Source organism: Convolutriloba macropyga, chromosome 5, assembly GCF_964194025.1.
Source record: "Convolutriloba macropyga chromosome 5, txConMacr16.3, whole genome shotgun sequence".
Taxonomy (NCBI): Eukaryota; Metazoa; Xenacoelomorpha; order Acoela; family Convolutidae; genus Convolutriloba; species Convolutriloba macropyga.
The window spans coordinates 58,868,502-58,886,757 of NC_134472.1; the positions used below are offsets into that span (position 1 = coordinate 58,868,502).

General features: G+C 34.6%; 1 protein-coding gene across 6 annotated transcripts in view; it reads right to left on the reverse strand.

The window, feature by feature from the left end:
- The window catches only part of LOC142339501 (proton channel OtopLc-like), a 117,891-nt gene that overhangs the window by 34,258 nt on the left and 65,377 nt on the right, over window positions 1–18,256 (reverse strand). For 4 of the 6 annotated variants that reach the window (XM_075389576.1, XM_075389573.1, XM_075389574.1 and 1 more), the window contains exons 6-11: window positions 15,476–15,779; window positions 12,230–12,306; window positions 11,680–11,830; window positions 8,415–8,584; window positions 7,836–8,018; window positions 2,769–3,386 (exon numbers count right to left, since the gene is read on the reverse strand). In XM_075389576.1, the coding sequence (XP_075245691.1) occupies window positions 2,932–3,386; window positions 7,836–8,018; window positions 8,415–8,584; window positions 11,680–11,830; window positions 12,230–12,306; window positions 15,476–15,779 (1,340 nt within the window). In that variant the 3' untranslated portion in view covers window positions 2,769–2,931. Of the gene's footprint in view, window positions 1–2,768; window positions 3,387–7,835; window positions 8,019–8,414; window positions 8,585–11,679; window positions 11,831–12,229; window positions 12,307–15,475; window positions 15,780–18,256 lie in introns of those variants that run through there. The other 2 variants (XM_075389577.1, XM_075389578.1) reach the window with 1 other exon arrangement.

The following is an 18,256-nucleotide window of genomic DNA, read 5'->3' on the forward strand; positions in this document are numbered from 1 at the left end:
TGAAATTCCGCATAATTCTGATTCCACACATTTCAAAGCTTAAAGAATAAGCGTGTTTGTGTCGCAGATTGCTGTGAAGAACAAGATAATTATGCCTGATCCTTGTCGAGATCAGAAAACCAGGTTCAGTTTTATTAAAAACACAGGTGGAAAAATAAGGAAAAACCGGAACTCTAGGTTGAGCGGATCACCAGATATATTTGTGGAAGCCGATTTGGTTTTGAAAATTATAGGAAAACTTATTTAACAACAAAATCCAATCTGCATAACCTTTTTATATCAGATTTGGTAAATCTGAAAAATGGAGACTTGAAAGAGTGAAAAATATCATTTTTGCTTCGGTGTTCAAAATTAAGTCTATATCAGAACAAAGTAGGTCTCACTCTTTTCAGTTACTTTTATGTGATTGAACTAATTGTCTAAAGCGACTACTGTTTATTTGATAGTATCCTATTAATTTTAAATGATCAGAATCAGAAATTTGTCTACTCAATAAAACTTATTGAGACTTATCGGATATTAGACCTTTAAGTTTTAATATCAAATGGTTGCTTAGAGAAAAAAGCTCAAATCATCTACGCGATGTATTAACTGGATATTTGCACGACCTTAAGATTGTACTGAGTACCCTAACAGAACTTTTTACCGCGTAAAATACCACTGATACCTGGGTCAAATTGTTCCTCACAAAAAAAGTATAAGAGTGGGGCTGCAATAAGTGGAAATTTTAGGAAAAGGCAGCTCAAAACTTTTACACCTTTTTGGGCTGTAATGGGCTGCCAAGGGGGGTAAAATGATGTGAGAGTTTGGCGTAAATGTCTCCATTAGCCCAAAACTCTTACATCAATTTACCCCCCTTGACAGACCATTTTTTACATCATTTTACCCCCTTTCTCTACAAATTACCTCTTCACCCATACATCAAATTGACCTCCCTGGAAGCACAATTCTTACATAATTTGAAACCCTCTGGACAATTTACCCCCCCCCCCCCCCTACAATCTTATATCATTTTAGCCTCCTTGGAAGCGCTAATCTTACGTTGTTTTAGCCCCCATACTCGAAGACCGCCAGTCATCAACCCACAACCTCTGTATCTTCAGCTGGTTCTCCTTAACCTCCAGACCATCAATGCTTGTCCAACTCTTGACTGTCTACATATATTTGAATAATATTTTTTAGAATTACCCACCTCTGAAAATATTACCCCCATATTCTTACATCATTTTAACCCACTTGGCAACCCAATTTTTACATCATTTTACCCCCTCTCAACAAAGTACCCTTCACTCTTACATCAATTTAACCTACCTAGAAGCCCAATTCTTCAATTGTTTTACACCCTCTGAACAATTTACCCCCTCACTGCTACAACATTTAAGCCCTTTCAATTCCTTAAGTAATTCCCACAAAGTCTTCCCATTGCAGCCCACTCTTACATGGCAATTTTAGTCAGGGTGGTAATTCCTCAACATTCCTCCCATTGCAGCCCATTGCAGCCCACTCTTACATGGCAATTTTAGTCAGGGGGGGTTAATTCCTCAAAAGTCCTTCCACTGCAGCGCATTGCAGCCCAATTCTTACATCATTTTACCCCTTTCTCAACAAATTACCTCTTCACCCATACATCAAATTAACCTCCCTGGAAGCACAATTCTTACATAATTTGAAACCCTCTGGACAATTTACCCCCCCCCCCCCCCTACAATCTTATATCATTTTAGCCTCCTTGGAAGCGCTAATCTTACGTTGTTTTAGCCCCCATACTCGAAGACCGCCAGTCATCAACCCACAACCTCTGTATCTTCAGTTGGTTCTCCTTAACCTCCAGACCATCAATGCTTGTCCAACTCTTGACTGTCTACATATATTTGAATAATATTTTTTAGAATTACCCACCTCTGAAAATATTACCCCCATATTCTTACATCATTTTAACCCACTTGGCAACCCAATTTTTACATCATTTTACCCCCTCTCAACAAAGTACCCTTCACTCTTACATCAATTTAACCTACCTAGAAGCCCAATTCTTCAATTGTTTTACACCCTCTGAACAATTTACCCCCTCACTGCTACAACATTTAAGCCCTTTCAATTCCTTAAGTAATTCCCACAAAGTCTTCCCATTGCAGCCCACTCTTACATGGCAATTTTAGTCAGGGTGGTAATTCCTCAACATTCCTCCCATTGCAGCCCATTGCAGCCCACTCTTACATGGCAATTTTAGTCAGGGGGGGTTAATTCCTCAAAAGTCCTTCCACTGCAGCGCATTGCAGCCCAACCCTTACATCATTTTACCACCCCCCCCACCCCCCAGACCAAATTACATCAATTTAACCCCCATAGACAAATTACGCCCCACTCCTACAACAAAATGGGAAGATTTTAGGGAGGACAATGGACCCGGGTAAGGAGACCATATTCATTTTGGGGCGCCCTCCAGGCATTAATATTTTAAACTAAGTACTTTGTTATTGCTATTCTGGTAAAATTCATTCAATTAGCAGTTGTCTATTTGGGATATTAACAGAACAATTGCATTCGAACTCTTTAAAAGTTTCCGATTACAATCCATCAACTTGAGAGCTCGAAATTCTGTAAATCAATTCTAGCAAATTGTTAGTGAAATTCAATCGCAGTAAATGTATTTTTCTATATAAAAGTATTTTTCTATGTAAAAGTATTTTTCTATGTAAAAGTAAAAGTATTTTTCTATGTTTGAATGTAATTTTCTCTTAAATCAAAGTTAGTAAAACATAATTTGATCATTAGAAAGCTAATTGTCTCAGCACCCCAGCCTTGTTATAAGCACTTGCTCATATTCAAATATAAAACGCACAACTCAAAGCGCAACAGAAATCAGTGGATGTTCAGAATACAAAACTCAATGAAAGTCTAAGAGTAAAATGTGAAGTTTTGATTGATTGTTCAAATCGGAGTTTCTGTGTACATTCTGTTACCTTTCAAAATAGACTTTTTACCATTGGCAGACCTGTGCACTCTTTCAATATTACAAATTGTGTAGTAATTATGACGCGCAACCCAGTCAAAATTGTTGTTGTCGCCGTTAAACACACCTGTTCTTGATTGCGGACTGTGAGCTGATAGCTTAGATGGCGGAACGATCTTTTCAATGCTCAGAGACGGATGTGCTTGAAGAATGCCGATAAATTTACCTTGTTCATTCGTCATAATGAAACTGTTGTTTGGTTGAGAGTTTTCTGCAATCTGATTGGCTGATAGCTGGTGAACTTCTTGCATTGGATGACATGTGACTTGTACGTTTGAGCTGGTCGAATTTTTCGCTGAGGTCTCGTTGAAGGAACTCGCGCTGAATTTAGCGGGGAGATGGCGCCTCCATTTGGGGTTTGGTTTATCTCCATCTGAAATGCACACATCGTACATAAGTGACATAAAAATGTCTAAAAGAGGCGGCTTCTTTGTACTGTTAATAGTTTAGAAAGTACCAAAAATTAATTCGCGTTCTTTTGTTGGGAAAGCAGAAATGATGACGTTCTAGGTAAGTGCTTTGTCTTCTCTGGTAATTTGATATTGAGATTGTCAACTACATTTAAAAATCAAAATGGTTATATACAGCATTATTTTCCGAGTAATTTCTACCTTCGACAATGGTTAAAAAAAGTACGCATTCCAACATAAGTTTAATATGCATTGAATAATTCTGTTTCGCAGACAGTCATTCCCAATCTCCTAGGTTTCTACTTTTTGTCCCGATCCTCCGATTTACTTTCGGGTTGGAAATTGATGCCAGGTTTTTTCACTTTTCATTTTTGTTTGCCGAAGAAATACTATGGTTTCAAGATTCCAAAACCCTTCTTAGTTTAAAAATTTTCCAGGCTCCATATACGCTGATCAAACTGAAATATATTCTAAAAAAATGTAAGTAACTGAAATGTACTTAATTTAAAATTAATTAAATTAATTGAATTATGGGTCTGTAATACCTGAATACAGAAACATACCAGAAACCAAGATGGCTGTAAAGATTAGTCTCTTTGGGACAATTAGGGATGCATAAAGCCAATCGTTTAGAAGGAAGGGAAACTTTTTGAACTTTTCACTATTGGATTTGTCACTCTTGTAGCCCAATTTGTTTTTAAGCCATTCCATAATTTTTATTGACTGCTAACCTTGCTTTTTTAAATGAAAAGCTGAGTTAAAATGCTGTCATTTTGTTATCGTTTGCAAAAAAAAGTTTTCAAAATTCTTATTCTATTCAATAATGAACGTTCAGATGACTGTATTGAAACAATTTTTGCTGAAGATTAAGGATGTTTGAAATAAAAAAACCAAATAACGCTTCAAATTTGCCTCTCCTGACTTTCACTTTCTTTATAAAAGTCTCAGTTTAATAATCACCTCCTTTAAAAATTACAGTTTCAAAATTAACAGTAGGGGGTTTGAAAATTACCGACTAGAGTTGGAAAAATTACTCTCGAACAATAGGCGGGGAAGGGGCTGTAGCTTAGATTATTTCTTATGAGTGCAAGAATTCCGACCATGGAGAGGTTCGCATCAACCTCCGGCGCAATAAACTAAAACACCAACAAAAAGGCATCTATGAGGGCCTTGTGATAGGTTATCTTACAATCGCTTTTTAGCGACAGGTTTAGTTTCTGAGTGAGAGTAATTTGAGTCACGCAAAAATCAAGAAGTCAGCCGGGAACAGAGGTAAGGCAAAAACTTTTTGAAAGATTTTTTTGAAATTTTTTTCAATTTCTAAGAACCGCTCAATTTGTTCAGACCCTAAGTATAAATCTGCAAAACAATTTCTGTCAATCGCAGACTTGGAGGCTAGTGAGCTGAAAAGCTCTAAGAGAAACTAATGCCCTCTGGGCGCTACCTCTTTATCCCAATTCTGAGGACAAAAAGTCAAATGTGTCAGACAAAAATCGGTCAACCGAAGAATCAAATGAAAAAAGACCAAAAGGACTAAAATAATCGCTACAAACTTCGTTTGAGAGCAATTAAAATCAAATTTGTAAAAACCGCTAGTTAAATCATTCATGATTTTAAACAATATACTCATACACTTCTACTTTAATTCAGGGTCAATGAAGGTAACAGACAATGACATCACGCCATATAACAACAGCTGAAGTGTGGCATCAACAAAATAGTTAAAGAAAGACAAAGAAAGAGATTTAGTGTGAGAGAGAAAAAAAGTAAAAGAGAAAGAGAAAGAAAGAAAGCCCATCCGAAAAACACAAACACAGAGAGGGAGGAAGAGAGAGAGAGAGAGAGCTAGGTATACTTTCCATGATCAGATTCGACTCTGCAACTTCTAATTTCCTTCGCAGTGAAAAAATGATCCAAGCCATTTTTTTACTCTGGAGTTCTGTCATGTAACCCATCTGCAAGACTTTAAAAGTTCACTTGGCCAGTATTGATCGTTAAACAATAATGATCTTATTAAATTTTGTAATATTATTATCTTTTGAATCATTTCATTGTCTCACGCGACTATCCAGTATCGTTTTTTTAAACCTTAAATAGTCTCACTTGCTTATAGAGATCCATAAATTTGGAACATGATAAAATTAATCCGATTATTTGAAGAAAATTGAATTCCCTCAAAAAAAATGCTAAAACTCGAGTTATTAAATAATTGACAACCAACCCCTTTACTCTTTTAAAATTGCAGCAGATTTTAAAAAAAATTGCTACAATTCGTAAAGTTAAATAATTGAAAGACATTACATTGCAACAAGCATCTTCCAGTAGCTGGCTAATAACCCCTAAATGAGGTTTTCTGGTCCCTGGGGCTTGAAACACCTAAAAATGACAAAAATGTCAAAAAAATGGCATGTTTTTTTAAAATTGCTAAATTTGTGATGTCAAAATCTTGAAAAACATTCAATTAAACCTCGAAACTCACAAGTAACTTCATCTCAATTATTAGAGGAGGTTCCGTGGCTCTTGAGGCTGAAATTACCTAAGAAATCACAAAAAAATTCTAAAAAACAACTTGAAAAAATTGCAAGTTTTATCAAAATATTGCTAAAATTTAAGACATTGAAAAGTTGACAACTATCCTATGGCCAATGAAAGTTTTTAAAGATTTATTAACAAACCTTTAAGGACTGGCCCCTGGGTATGGAAAAACCTGAATAATAACAGTATATGTCAGAAAAAATTGAACAAAATTCAAGTTTTGTCGATATAAAGCTGAAGTTTATGATGTTGAAATGTTGAAAACCAAACTCCAAAATACGCAGTAATGTTGAAAACCATTGCAACTACGCAGTGACCTATTATTCAATCCTAGAGGATTTTTTGTGACAGCTAGGGCTGAAAAACACTAAAAAAAACACAAAACATTTTTAAATAAATTGAAAAAAGTTGTGAATGTTAGTATGAATTTGCTTGTTTTTGTTTCGAGTACCAAACCAATAGCTCCTAAAACGGTCATAAAAATACTTATGTCTTGCAAAGGTTCTTTATGAACTTTGAACAGCCTCAATTTTAGACTGGTTTAAAATGGAAAAACCAGGAAAAAACACGAAAAAATTGCAACATTTTGGGTTCAAAACCTCCTAAAAATGACCTTTTAACCTTGACCTACGGCATGCTGGTCAACAAACTAAGCACTTAAAGGACTACTAAACGCAGCTAATGGCCTCTAATGAATTTTAATGCCCGCTGGGTGCTACCTGTTTATCCCGATTTTTTACGAAAAGTCAAATGGGTCAGACGATAAATCGGTCAAGCGAAAAATCCTATAAAAAAGACCAACAGCACTAATATAAATGCTACAAACTTCATTTGAGAGCAATTAATAAAAAATTGAACATATTCATATTGCAAACTAATATGGTTTTTTCCTACTCAAAGAATGAGTTATAACTAATTTATCTAACAGCTTGTCTCTGGACGGAGTAATCAATTTTTGTTTTGGAAAGCTAGCATTGATTACATACAATAAAAATCTCCTACAGATAACTCAAGTAACAAAAAACCTCTGAGCAAAGTGTTTGATAGAAAATTTTTAGATTGAGTTTCAACAGTTTTTACGAAGAACAAGGTAATTTGATTGCTGCAAATATATCAGCAGTTTTTAAACGACGTAGGGTTGAAAAATTTTGAGAGAAAAAAATGAAAAGTTTTGAACAACCCAGCAGATCGTTGAGTTTATAGAAGCGGTAGTTTTGCCCGAGCATGACTATGTTCAAAATATAACTTAAGAACTGCGTCCCGGGTCGAAGATTCTCACCAAGAGTAAAGGGAAAAGAGTGTAAAAAGTGTGAAAAAAATTTACACCCCTATTTCTCCGCTTAATTATGAGTGGAAGAATGTAATTATAAGGGTATAGTTTTAAAAATTGAAATCGGAAGTATGTAAAGAAGTTTGATCACCCATCTTCCCTATGTCCATCACGTTACTTTCACTTTGTGCATTAACCATTTCGCCAATTGCTAACAACTCCGGACGTTTCAATTTGGTTATAATGGTAATTCTGTAAGAGTGTAGTAATTTATCAGTCCACCCTAAATTACACTCTTTGCAAAAAGTGAAAAAAAAGTGGAGAAAAATTAAAAATTACACTTCTACTCTCTTTTCGTCGATAAATAGGAGTGGAACGATTGCACCCTAGTCCCCGCTGATTAAAAGTTCATTAAGGGTGAAACTTTGGCCCGGGGTACATCATTTTAAGCTTTCAAAATGTATACATGGATTGCTATTTGAGAGTTTAGAACAACAATTGCAAATCCGCATTACTGCTCCTTGTTCAGATTATAATTTAATGCTACCACCTGACTTGTGGAGATTTACACAAGGACGCACGTAATAGAATCCGGAAAGAGCTGTACCTATTTTGTAGCAAGTGTGCCATACGTCAAATAGACAGGCGGCTGAGTGGAATCGGAAGAAGATGGCGAGGGGACCCAGGATGTGGGTGATTAGAGCCCAGTGCTGTTCCCCATAGAGAGACACCTGCATAGGGTTCACATCATCCTCAAAGTTCAACTCAAACATCTGAGTCACCCACAGCGCTGAAATACAAGTGATCATAAATGACATCATCTGTATAGTTATTCAAAACATGAAGAGCTGAGAGAACTAGAATGTTTATTTGTAATATCTGAAATCATAATCCAGTCTTGACAAAATTTTAGAAAACTATACAACCATTGCAGTCAAAGAGAACGGGGCCGATGCAAAACAAAAATTCTTCTTTTTCTGTGAGTTTTTTCGAGTCGGTTAAGCTCATTTCTCAGGATTTTTATAAGTTCATTCAACTCGTTTCTCAGGCTTCTTTTAGTCCATTTGATACGTTTTAAGCGTCTCAGTATTCATACCAAATTCAACTGATTTTATATTGTTTTTTTTAGATCAGCTGATTCCTAGACTGGCGTTTTAATTCCTGGACTCAATGTGTCCAAAATTACCAATATTTCCAGCCAGGAGTATAATGAGGAAGTTCCTAGACTTGTCAGTGGGTGCGGCTGTTCTCCTCAGGGCATCCAGGAGGAATACCGTCTGTGCCACACTCTGTACCAGGTGACTACCGTACCCCACAAATGTCCCTATCGCATCATGACTCTTTTCCTCATTGTGGCTGAAATGGGATTATCCTCATATTTGTAATTGTTTAAGAACAGGTCTTAAAACACTCACGTACACATTTTAAAATGCCGAAAGTCTGCAGTGCCAGAAGTTAGAATGCCAGAAGTTGCTACTTAGCCAGAAGTTGAATTTCGTTGCCTTTTGTCATTTTAAAACGAGTGCGTTTCGTGTTTTAAGCATAGTTAAGTGACTCCTCAGAAGTCACTTCGAAATTCTGACTTAATATCTCGAACCGCTTTGCAGTTCTCGATAAACGCCAGAAGTTCTCAGTGACTTCAAGCAGAGTCACTTAACCATTACTTAATATGAACTGGGATTGTTACATAGTAGCAGTATTTCAAGAGCATTCACTCCTCCGCCTCCTCCATTTACCATATCACAAAAAGTTGCCGCAAATGGCAATACTCTCAAAGACTTTCGACTCAACCAAGCATGAGAATCCATATCAGAAAGTATCCGAGTTAAGGTAATATACTTCAACTGATACAGACATTTACCCAGAGCAAACTGCAGAAAGTGTAATTATTATTATTATTAAGAGTAATAATTGAATAGTAACGGATTGAATAGTATCAAATGGTATCACTAAATACCACAGAAATCACGTCATTGCATTCTGCAGCACAAAACCCAAAATCCTGAAGACCAGCGCGTACTCTGCAAGGTGAAAGGTGAATGAAAAAATAATAAAATCAATACGAGTTATACTTGATTAAATTCTTGATTACTTTTAAAAAGTCAAAAAAATATTGGGATGACAGGCTTGATGAATGGCCCATTTTGCAAAAAAATTTGTTAAAATTGGTGACGAAAGCTGGTAATGGTAGTGTTGGTTTAAATTCTGAAAACAGAAAAGTATCAATGAACTGTTTCATCTCACTTTTTGGCTAAATTTTTTGCGAAATTCTTCCAAATTTGTCCAAATTAAAGTTATTTATTCCAATTTGTTTAAATTTACCGGATAAAAACAATTAAAACTTGCTGTCATTGACTACTAGGAAATCTAGTTTACATTATGCATCCTTCGAGAATGTTTTTGAATTAAAAGTTTGGAGGTTTTTTAGCAATTTAACTTGATAATGATGACAAATGCATCATTTGATTTTCGATATAATGATGTTTTGTCAAATTATCCATGTTATTAGTATTATAAAAAGTTACGTTTTCCTATAGGCCGAATGCCAATAGCAAGCCTAAGTAAGTTCTAATCATTTTTAAACACCAAAAAATTCCGATTGCAATCAGTCGACGACTTTTTTTGAAAAAAAAGTATTCGTTTTGCTTTCTTTACGTCAATTAAAGATAAAAAAAACAAATCAAATTAAGGCCTACTACAGGTCCAATGGGCTTTCTAATTTTCAAAACAACCAGTGGATTACTGAGCTTTGCAGTTTTTTTTCTCCTTTTGGTCACCATGTAGCTAACAGTCACCAACGCCGTATCGTCTTTCTGATTAAAAAGGTTTTTAATCTTTATGGCTGTTTCACCCTTTAAGTAAAGGTTTTTCTGCTTTGATGATAAGAGTTTTCAGAAAAAAATTGCCTTTTGGACAAGTTTACAATTTTTGAGGTTGTTTTTCTTGTCTTGTCGTAATATGGACAGGTCCGATATCCTATTATTGGTGCTCGGAGAAAAAATATCCTAGGAGTATAAGTCATGCTGTGATTATATTACGGTTTTAACTGATTAGACGCCGTCTTCTAGCAGAATTTAAATGAATTTTCCAATTTGTCTTCATTTTTGGATCTTTTGTGTGTGTATGATAAAATTCTGGATAATTGCAGGTCTTAATGAACTCCTTTTAACGAACGAATAAACCTATTTACTGATTTCAATTCATAGCTGAAGCTTTTCTTGACTTTAAAATCAAATGTTTTTTAAAAGGACATAGACGTTATTAATCTGCACGTTGCTGTTTTTTTTGTCTACATGTTACCTAGGCTCAAAAATTACGAGCTGCGTATTAGATTAATGTGGTGGAAGGAAAGCAAACTTCAGCATATCTAAGGCTTTTAGTGCCTTGTTTTTTGTTTTAGTAATTTCGGTATCGGTTTCTCTCGAAATATTAATTTAATTTTTGATTATTGTTTTTTATCGTTCTTTTTGCAGGCGTATGCCATCTTCTGGGCAGTTATTAAGGGTCTTTTGGGAAAAAATGAGTTTTGTATTGATTTCAGTTGATAGGTAGTTTTTTCAACTGGAAAAATATTTGTTTTCGAAAGTTACAAATATATTTCTTAACTTTTCCCTTATCATTCTCTTTTAACGAATTGTTACCTAGTCTCAATTTTCAGAGCATTACTTTCCCATTATTGATGTTCAGATAAGTTGCAATTAAATTTATCTTTGTTTTTACGGAATAGATTATGGTTTTAACGGCTCCGACATCTTTTTCTTGCAAAATTTAATTGAGTTCTTGTTTTTCGTTTGATTCTGACGTTTATTTTTGTAGGCGTACGACACACTCTGGATAAAGACCGATCTTAATGGCTTCATACTAATGTATATTTGAACATAAGATTTCAGTTGATATCTAATGGTTTTCAATAATATTAAATATTTACTTTCAGAAAAATTTTGCACTAAACTTTGCGCTTTGCTTATTTTCCAACTTTGCACTTTCTGTTCTTTTTTGTCTACTTGATACCGAGTCTCATTAAGGACTAGTTCTATGTTTTTTCTAGTGAAGCACTAACGAATTTGTTTTAAATCGGTTTTATTTGACGCCAGGTTGGACTTCGTTATTAAAAATTAAACATTAAAAAATAAAATAGACATAAAAAACATTGAGTTTTGGATTCAAATGTTTGTTGTTGTTATTTGATTTCTTTGTTTGTCGTGTCTCGCATGCTTAATATTGGCCGGTCTCATTGGCCCACTACTTTTGTATTATTTACTTTAGTTGGAATCAATTTTTTAATTCATACATCAAATATTTTTGAACATTTGAATTTTTGAAAGTTTTCGTTCTCTGCCTCAATTGTTAAACAATTAAGTCAAAATGCGGATGAGCACGATCGGAACATTATGTGCAAAGGCACATTACCGAGCCTCCTGGTTTTAATTCGATTTTTATTAAAATAGTACCTCATTCCATGTAGGCCAGAGAATACTGAGAACAGGGAGTATACAGCTATGCCACTGAGGGCCACGAATAGTAGAGGGGCGTCTATTCTGTTGTGGAACCTCTTGTGCAGCTCTCTCTTCTTCAAATACTGATGGATTACGACAATACACACTGAAACAGAATCGCAAGCATTGTCATCACAATCGAGGGTTTATAAAATTTAATCGAGAAAAATTTTAGATTCCAATTAAGGCCAGCTTTAGGTTCCAGCAGATTTCATATACTTCTTAATTACTTAAATTCTCGCCCCGTAAAAGACTTACCTAGCCAGATAAATCAAGTTTAGTATTCATCCTAATTATAATTGTTTAATTATTATTACATATTGACTTGTTTTGCGTTTGTTTGTTCATAGTTCACAGTTCATGTTCTCTGCTTCGCAAAAACAGTAAAGCCGACAAGAAATTACCACATGGCCATGGTTAAATGATTGATATTTCAGAAATTTGGTTTTCATTGAAAAGGCCTTGAGAAATTGTATTATGATTGGGTAGTTTTGATTGTTCTTACCCAGCATCATGGCGTTGATTGAGAATATGAACCAATGGAATATAGCTGGCAAAAATGAGTACTCTTCATGCAGTGTGCTAAAACAAAAGTTATATCAACAATCCATTCTGTCCCTACTGATACGAATAGACAGGCTCACTACGAAAATGGGTAGAGATGTAACAATTGTGTTGACCTGTTATATTGTAGCTCAGGTGAATTGAATTGACCAGCATTACAAGCATTACAGTGTGGCCGTATCATACAAATACCTTCCCTTGGTTACGAGTAAAACAAATTATCTTGATTTGAAGATCTTTATGACGTTTGAAGGCGTAGTCTTTTCCCCCATTTGGCCTTGAGCCCAAATTTAGGTCGCTTAAAATTCTGGCAAGCTTTTTGCCACCATCCCATAGTTTGTATTGATAAAGTTGCATAGATTTTTGTTCATTTTGCCGCTATCGATTTATACATAACTACGGTTCAATTTTTAAAACCTTAGATAAAATTATATCAGCTCTGTCGACATACAGTGTCGAACATACAGTGTATCTTGTTGTTCACATTTTCCGTAGTTTTACGTAATTTTTGCCAATTTTTCAATGTTAAAGGAAAAATGTTAAAGTTGGTTACGATAGTTTTGTTGGGTTTACTTCTGAGAGCTGTTAATCCAATTTTTTCGGCTAAAATTTTTGGTAAATTTTTCATCAAAAAGGGCACGAAATAAGCCTCTTTAGTCCACTTTGTTTACATTTACCTAATTAACATGCCTAAAATCTGCTGACTTAATCTTCGTTAACTACAAGGATAGCTAGTTTTACTTTTGGTCCCTTTGAGACTGTTCTTCATAGTCTTTCTGAAAATTTAACTGGATAATTTAGGAATGGGCATCACTTATTTTGGATGTATTGACTTTTTTGTCAAATAATAAGTATCCAGGATATTCGAAACACTTAAGTGTTACTAATAGACGAACGGCAATAGCAAGGCAAACCCATATAATTTTTGAGCGAAAACTTATTGTCCTTATCAATTTAAAAATTGCACATTATTAAATTAAACAATAAATTATTGAGCTTTACGACTCTTTTAGCTTTTAGGCCAACTTTAAATGAAGGTTGGCGAAACAACTTTGCCTCATATTTCTTATGAATGGAAAATAAAAACGCGGTTTTACGTTCTAAGTAATGGTTTTTCTGCTTTGATACTACGAGTTTTCGCAACAAAATTTTGATCTTTTGGACTTTTTATTTTGAATAAGGTTAATTATCTTCTCTTTTCATATTACGGACAAGTTAGATATCCCATCGTTGGATTTAAAAATGTGGCAAAAATGAAGACTTTCGGGAAATAGATTATAGTTTTAGCTGCTTCGACAACGTCCTCTAGTTTGTTTAATGAGTTTTTTGCTTTGTCGTTTTTTGTCTTTCCTATGTGGTAGTTTGACATAGTCAAGTTACTTGTAGGTCTTAGCAGCTTCCATTAGATGAACAAAAAAACCTAGTTCCCGGTTTCAGTAGGTAGCTAAAGTGCTTCATGGCTTTGAAATCGAATATTTTAGAAGAAATTGTAGATGCTTTTTATTTGCAATTTACTGTTCTTTCTTGTCTACTTGTGACCTAGTCTCAAAAACAAAAAAAAATGCATGCCAAATTATTGATGTTGGAGAAAGGCAAAATAGAACGTATCGAATGTTTCTAGTGCATCGCGTATCGTTTTAAGGTCCTCGACACCGAGTTTTTGCAAACAGTTAACTTAGTTTTTCGAATTTCGTCTTCGTTTGCCGGTCTTTTTGCTGCCAACTGATAAACTCTGTATAGTTTCAGATCTTTGAACTTTGATATAGAAAAAATGGGAAGCCCAATTTTTGAGTGCAGTTGATCGCTAAACTATTTCATGACTTTCGAATCAAATGTTTTTTGTATTAAAAAACAGTTTTTTTTTGCATTTTGCTGTTCTTTTTTATACTTGCTATCTAGTCTCATTAACTTCAGGTCGTATATTAATTTTTTGAGGTTAAAAGAAGACACAGTTGAACATATCAAAGCTTCATAGTGCACTTGCTTTCGTTTTAACGGCTTCCATTGGGCAGTTTTTCTCAAAAAAAAAGGATTTTTGTCCGTTTATCGTTCTTTTTGTTGACTTATGTTAAATTCTGATTAATGACAGATCCCAAAAATTTTTTTTAAGAAATGGGAGAACCTATCTATGGATTTGAGTTGCTAGCTATTCATATGTCTTTTTTGAATACAATTGTTATCCAAAAATACCAATGTAAATTATAACTTTTTCCATTTTGTACTTTTTTTAATACATGTTACCTAGTCGCAATATTCAAAGGTCACATATCTCAATATTGCTGTCCATGGAAGAAGCAAGTGATCGTATTTGATGATTTTTTGTATTAGAATAAGGTTTTAACGGCTTACGGCTTCGACGCCATTTTCTTACAAAGTTTCATGGAATCTTTTATGCGCCTGAATTTGTCGTTTATTTTTGTTAAACGTACGACATATTTTGTTAAAAAAGACAAGTCACAAAGTGTTCATATTGCCGTGTGGCCGTGTGGAAGATCAGAAATCTATGATAAGATTTGAATTGATATGTAACGGTTTTCATTATATGAAATTATTTGTTTTCATGAAAACAAATATTTTTTTATCTGCGTCGTTTTTGTTCTTATTTGTCCACATGTCGCCATGTGTCAGCAAGCACTGGTCCCCTGTTTTCTTCTAGTGAAATACAAATTGATTTGTTTAGTTTAGGTTTTATTAACGCTATTTTTACCTTGTTATTATGCAGTTAGTTAGTTGTTTTTTTTTAAACAGACATTGAGTTTTGTATGTAAATTTTTGTTATTTGATTTTTTTGTTTTTCTTGTCCTGTAGTCTTAATAATGGCAGCTCTCTTTGGCCCACTATTGTTGCCTTACTTACTTCATTTTGAAGTAATTCTGTTAATTCATACATCAATTGTTTTTGAACAATATTTGAATTTTTGAAAGTTTTCTTTCTCTGCCTCGTTTGGTAAACAATTAAGCCAAAAATGCAGATGAGTGGAATCGGAACATCATGTGCGGACGCACATTAGCGAGCCTCCTTCTTTTTTAAATCTCAAACTTTTAACTTAGAATAACCATGAGGTTAAAGTTACATGTTGTAATCAAAAATACCATATCTTTCGTTTGAATAACTCAATAATAGCACAATGGCCATTCGTCAGTAGCCTGTGGGACTTGACATGACATGATTACAACGAAGTACTAACTGCTTGAAAACGACGAGAACAGCTGTTAGCAACACCAGTGCCACCCCAATCATAAAGCCAGCGAATGTCTCCTGTATGAAGAATTTACTGTTCCACTCATCCTTGTGGCTCCTGCCATAGACTACAGAGTTATGACAGTCTTTGACCACGTGAGGTTTGCCCACATTGGATGACATGATGGTGAAGAAGCCGCCCGCTATTAGGTACAGTTCTATGCTCATTGGGAACAGAAACACTTCTGTTTTCTCTATACTCTCGTGGAACGTCGAGTTCTCCTCAAACTTGGAGCAAAGTTCTTCGTGCTCTGAAACGGGTCAAATGATCAGGTGACGTTTTTTTCGAGATTTAGGTCCTAGACCAAAAGTTACCAAATGTCAGACCATTGTCCAGCAGACTTCCATGAGCTCGAACGGAAATTCGGAACGGGATTTCAAACGCGCTGTATTCCATGTGCGCTGTATTATGGTCTCAAAAGTCACTTTGGTCTGGGACCTCAACATCGGTTTTTATCGCTCATGTTTTACGCAAAAAATAGTTTGACTTTGTATCAATTTGGGGTCTGATTTAGTTCTTTCTAGCCATGGGTTCTCGAAGCTATATTTATCAGCAGTCACTTTCAAAAAGTAAAATCCAAGTTTATGAAATATACCACTATCGCTAAAATTTAACAGAGCAGTGAGCTCATTTCAATTTCACATTATAAATATCGATAAATTTCATCAACATGCGTTTAAGCATTTAAATTAATTTAAACGAAATCTTTAAAACAGAGATTGCATCTGTTATATACACATAGACAAGAAAGCGACCAGGCGAGTTTGTTTAGTTTAGAAGACATCAGACAGTGAAGCAAACAAGATGTAAGTATTTGCAGAGTGGATTTTAACAAAAGCTATATCAGTTATAGAGAGCTTCCAAACACTCCTTACCGCTAATCTCTAGTACACACGTTACCACAACAAAACAGTTATTAAGTGCAGGAATGCAGAGGCGTGCATAATTAAGATGCGATTTGATATTCAAGCGCACAGCTCGGAATTAGAATGCAAATTTAGTCAGTCATTAATCTGTTATATTGCAGTCAACATGCAAGCTCTATTCTGCCCCCCCCCCCCCCCCCCTATCTTAGTAAACATATATATTTTACGCCGCTCAGGATCACGTGCTATTTTAACATATTATCCTGTTATATGTCAACATATAATTTTTAAGTGGGTAGCATAAAAACACTTGGGTGATGGGCAGAATAGATCCAGCAGAGATAAACATATAGTACGATATATAGTACAAAATTCGAGTGCTGTGATGGATAGCGTAGATCAGCAAATATTGATTTATATAAATGAACAGCGATGTCCTAATGTAAAGATCTCTTTGAAGTCAAATGCGACAAATCTTATGAGCTTATAACAGATTCCTGAAAACAGCAGTATCTTTCAAAAAATCATTCGCTATCAGATAATTGTTTTAATTCATAAAAGCATCAAATGTAAGCTACAGACTACAAACGGCTGTAACTGACGTGAAAATGATTCTTACGATCTAAAAAATAAACAAGGGTGCTCGTTAATGTGCGCTTGCACATGATGTTCCGACCCGAGCTTATCTACATTTTTGACCTAATTGTCAACCAAATGATAGTGATAATCAAAAAAACATGTTTGAGTTCAAAAAAAATGTTACACAGCAAAACTACTAATTGAATAACATAATGCCGTGCGTCATCACCGCGCTCACGACATTTTCGATTAAAAAGAAAACGAGAAAAAAAACAGACAACAAAATAAACAGAAACAAAGTTTTCACGGCGAAAACTCAAAGTCTAAATTTAAAAGCACCCAGTAACAACGTCAAAAAGCAATCGGGTGAAACTTAAACTACACAAACTCACTCTTTCCTAACTACACAGCAGACTTCTTTTAATGAGTTTAAATAATCAGTCGACAAAAAGAAGAAATAATGAGGCAAAATTCTTAAGATAACCAACATTTTCTAAACCAAATAATTTCAAAAGTCTTAAAAATCATTAGCTTTAACGAAGTAATTCTTGATGAATTTACTAAAAACTCATAACAAAAACAATAGGACTTGTTTTTGGTTAGACTAAGTCATATGGAGATGAAACGGACTAGAGATGCAGAAAAAAACTTCAAACAGTTTGCAAAAACAGAAATTATTGAAGCAATAAAAAAGTTAGCTTATATCTGAATATTATGTACTTTTTTTCAAATGTTATTTTTATACTAATTCAGATAAATATTAAATGGAAGTTTAAATTAATTTCAATTGGGCCTTATTTGAAAATCATTGGAATCTGTTATTAAGAGAAAGTGCTAGAAGAGAAAAACACAAAAATTGACAACTCACAAAACTTAAATAAAAACGCAAATTTTCCAACCAACAAAACATCTGCTACGACCAAATATACACAAAAACAAAGTACTTTTTGAATTAAAAGCATTTGGATGGGACCTCTCTATGATGAGAATCAGCTACAAGTAGACAAAAAGAACAACAAAATTTGAAAAATTTAACACAAATTTTGAAAAAAAGTATTATCACAAACTTTAGGAGTATTCACTATAAACTGAATGCATTAAAAAACATAATTCAAGCAATCATCAATTAGAAGCGTGAGAGACCCGTTAGCATTTTAGGGCTGCATAAAGAATAAAAAAAGCAAGCAAAAACAGCAAATTCAAAACAAATTGAGCGACAAAAGAGTCGCAGCCATTGAAAATTAAATTTTCAGTGAAGACTTTTCTATTTTCAATTAATCTT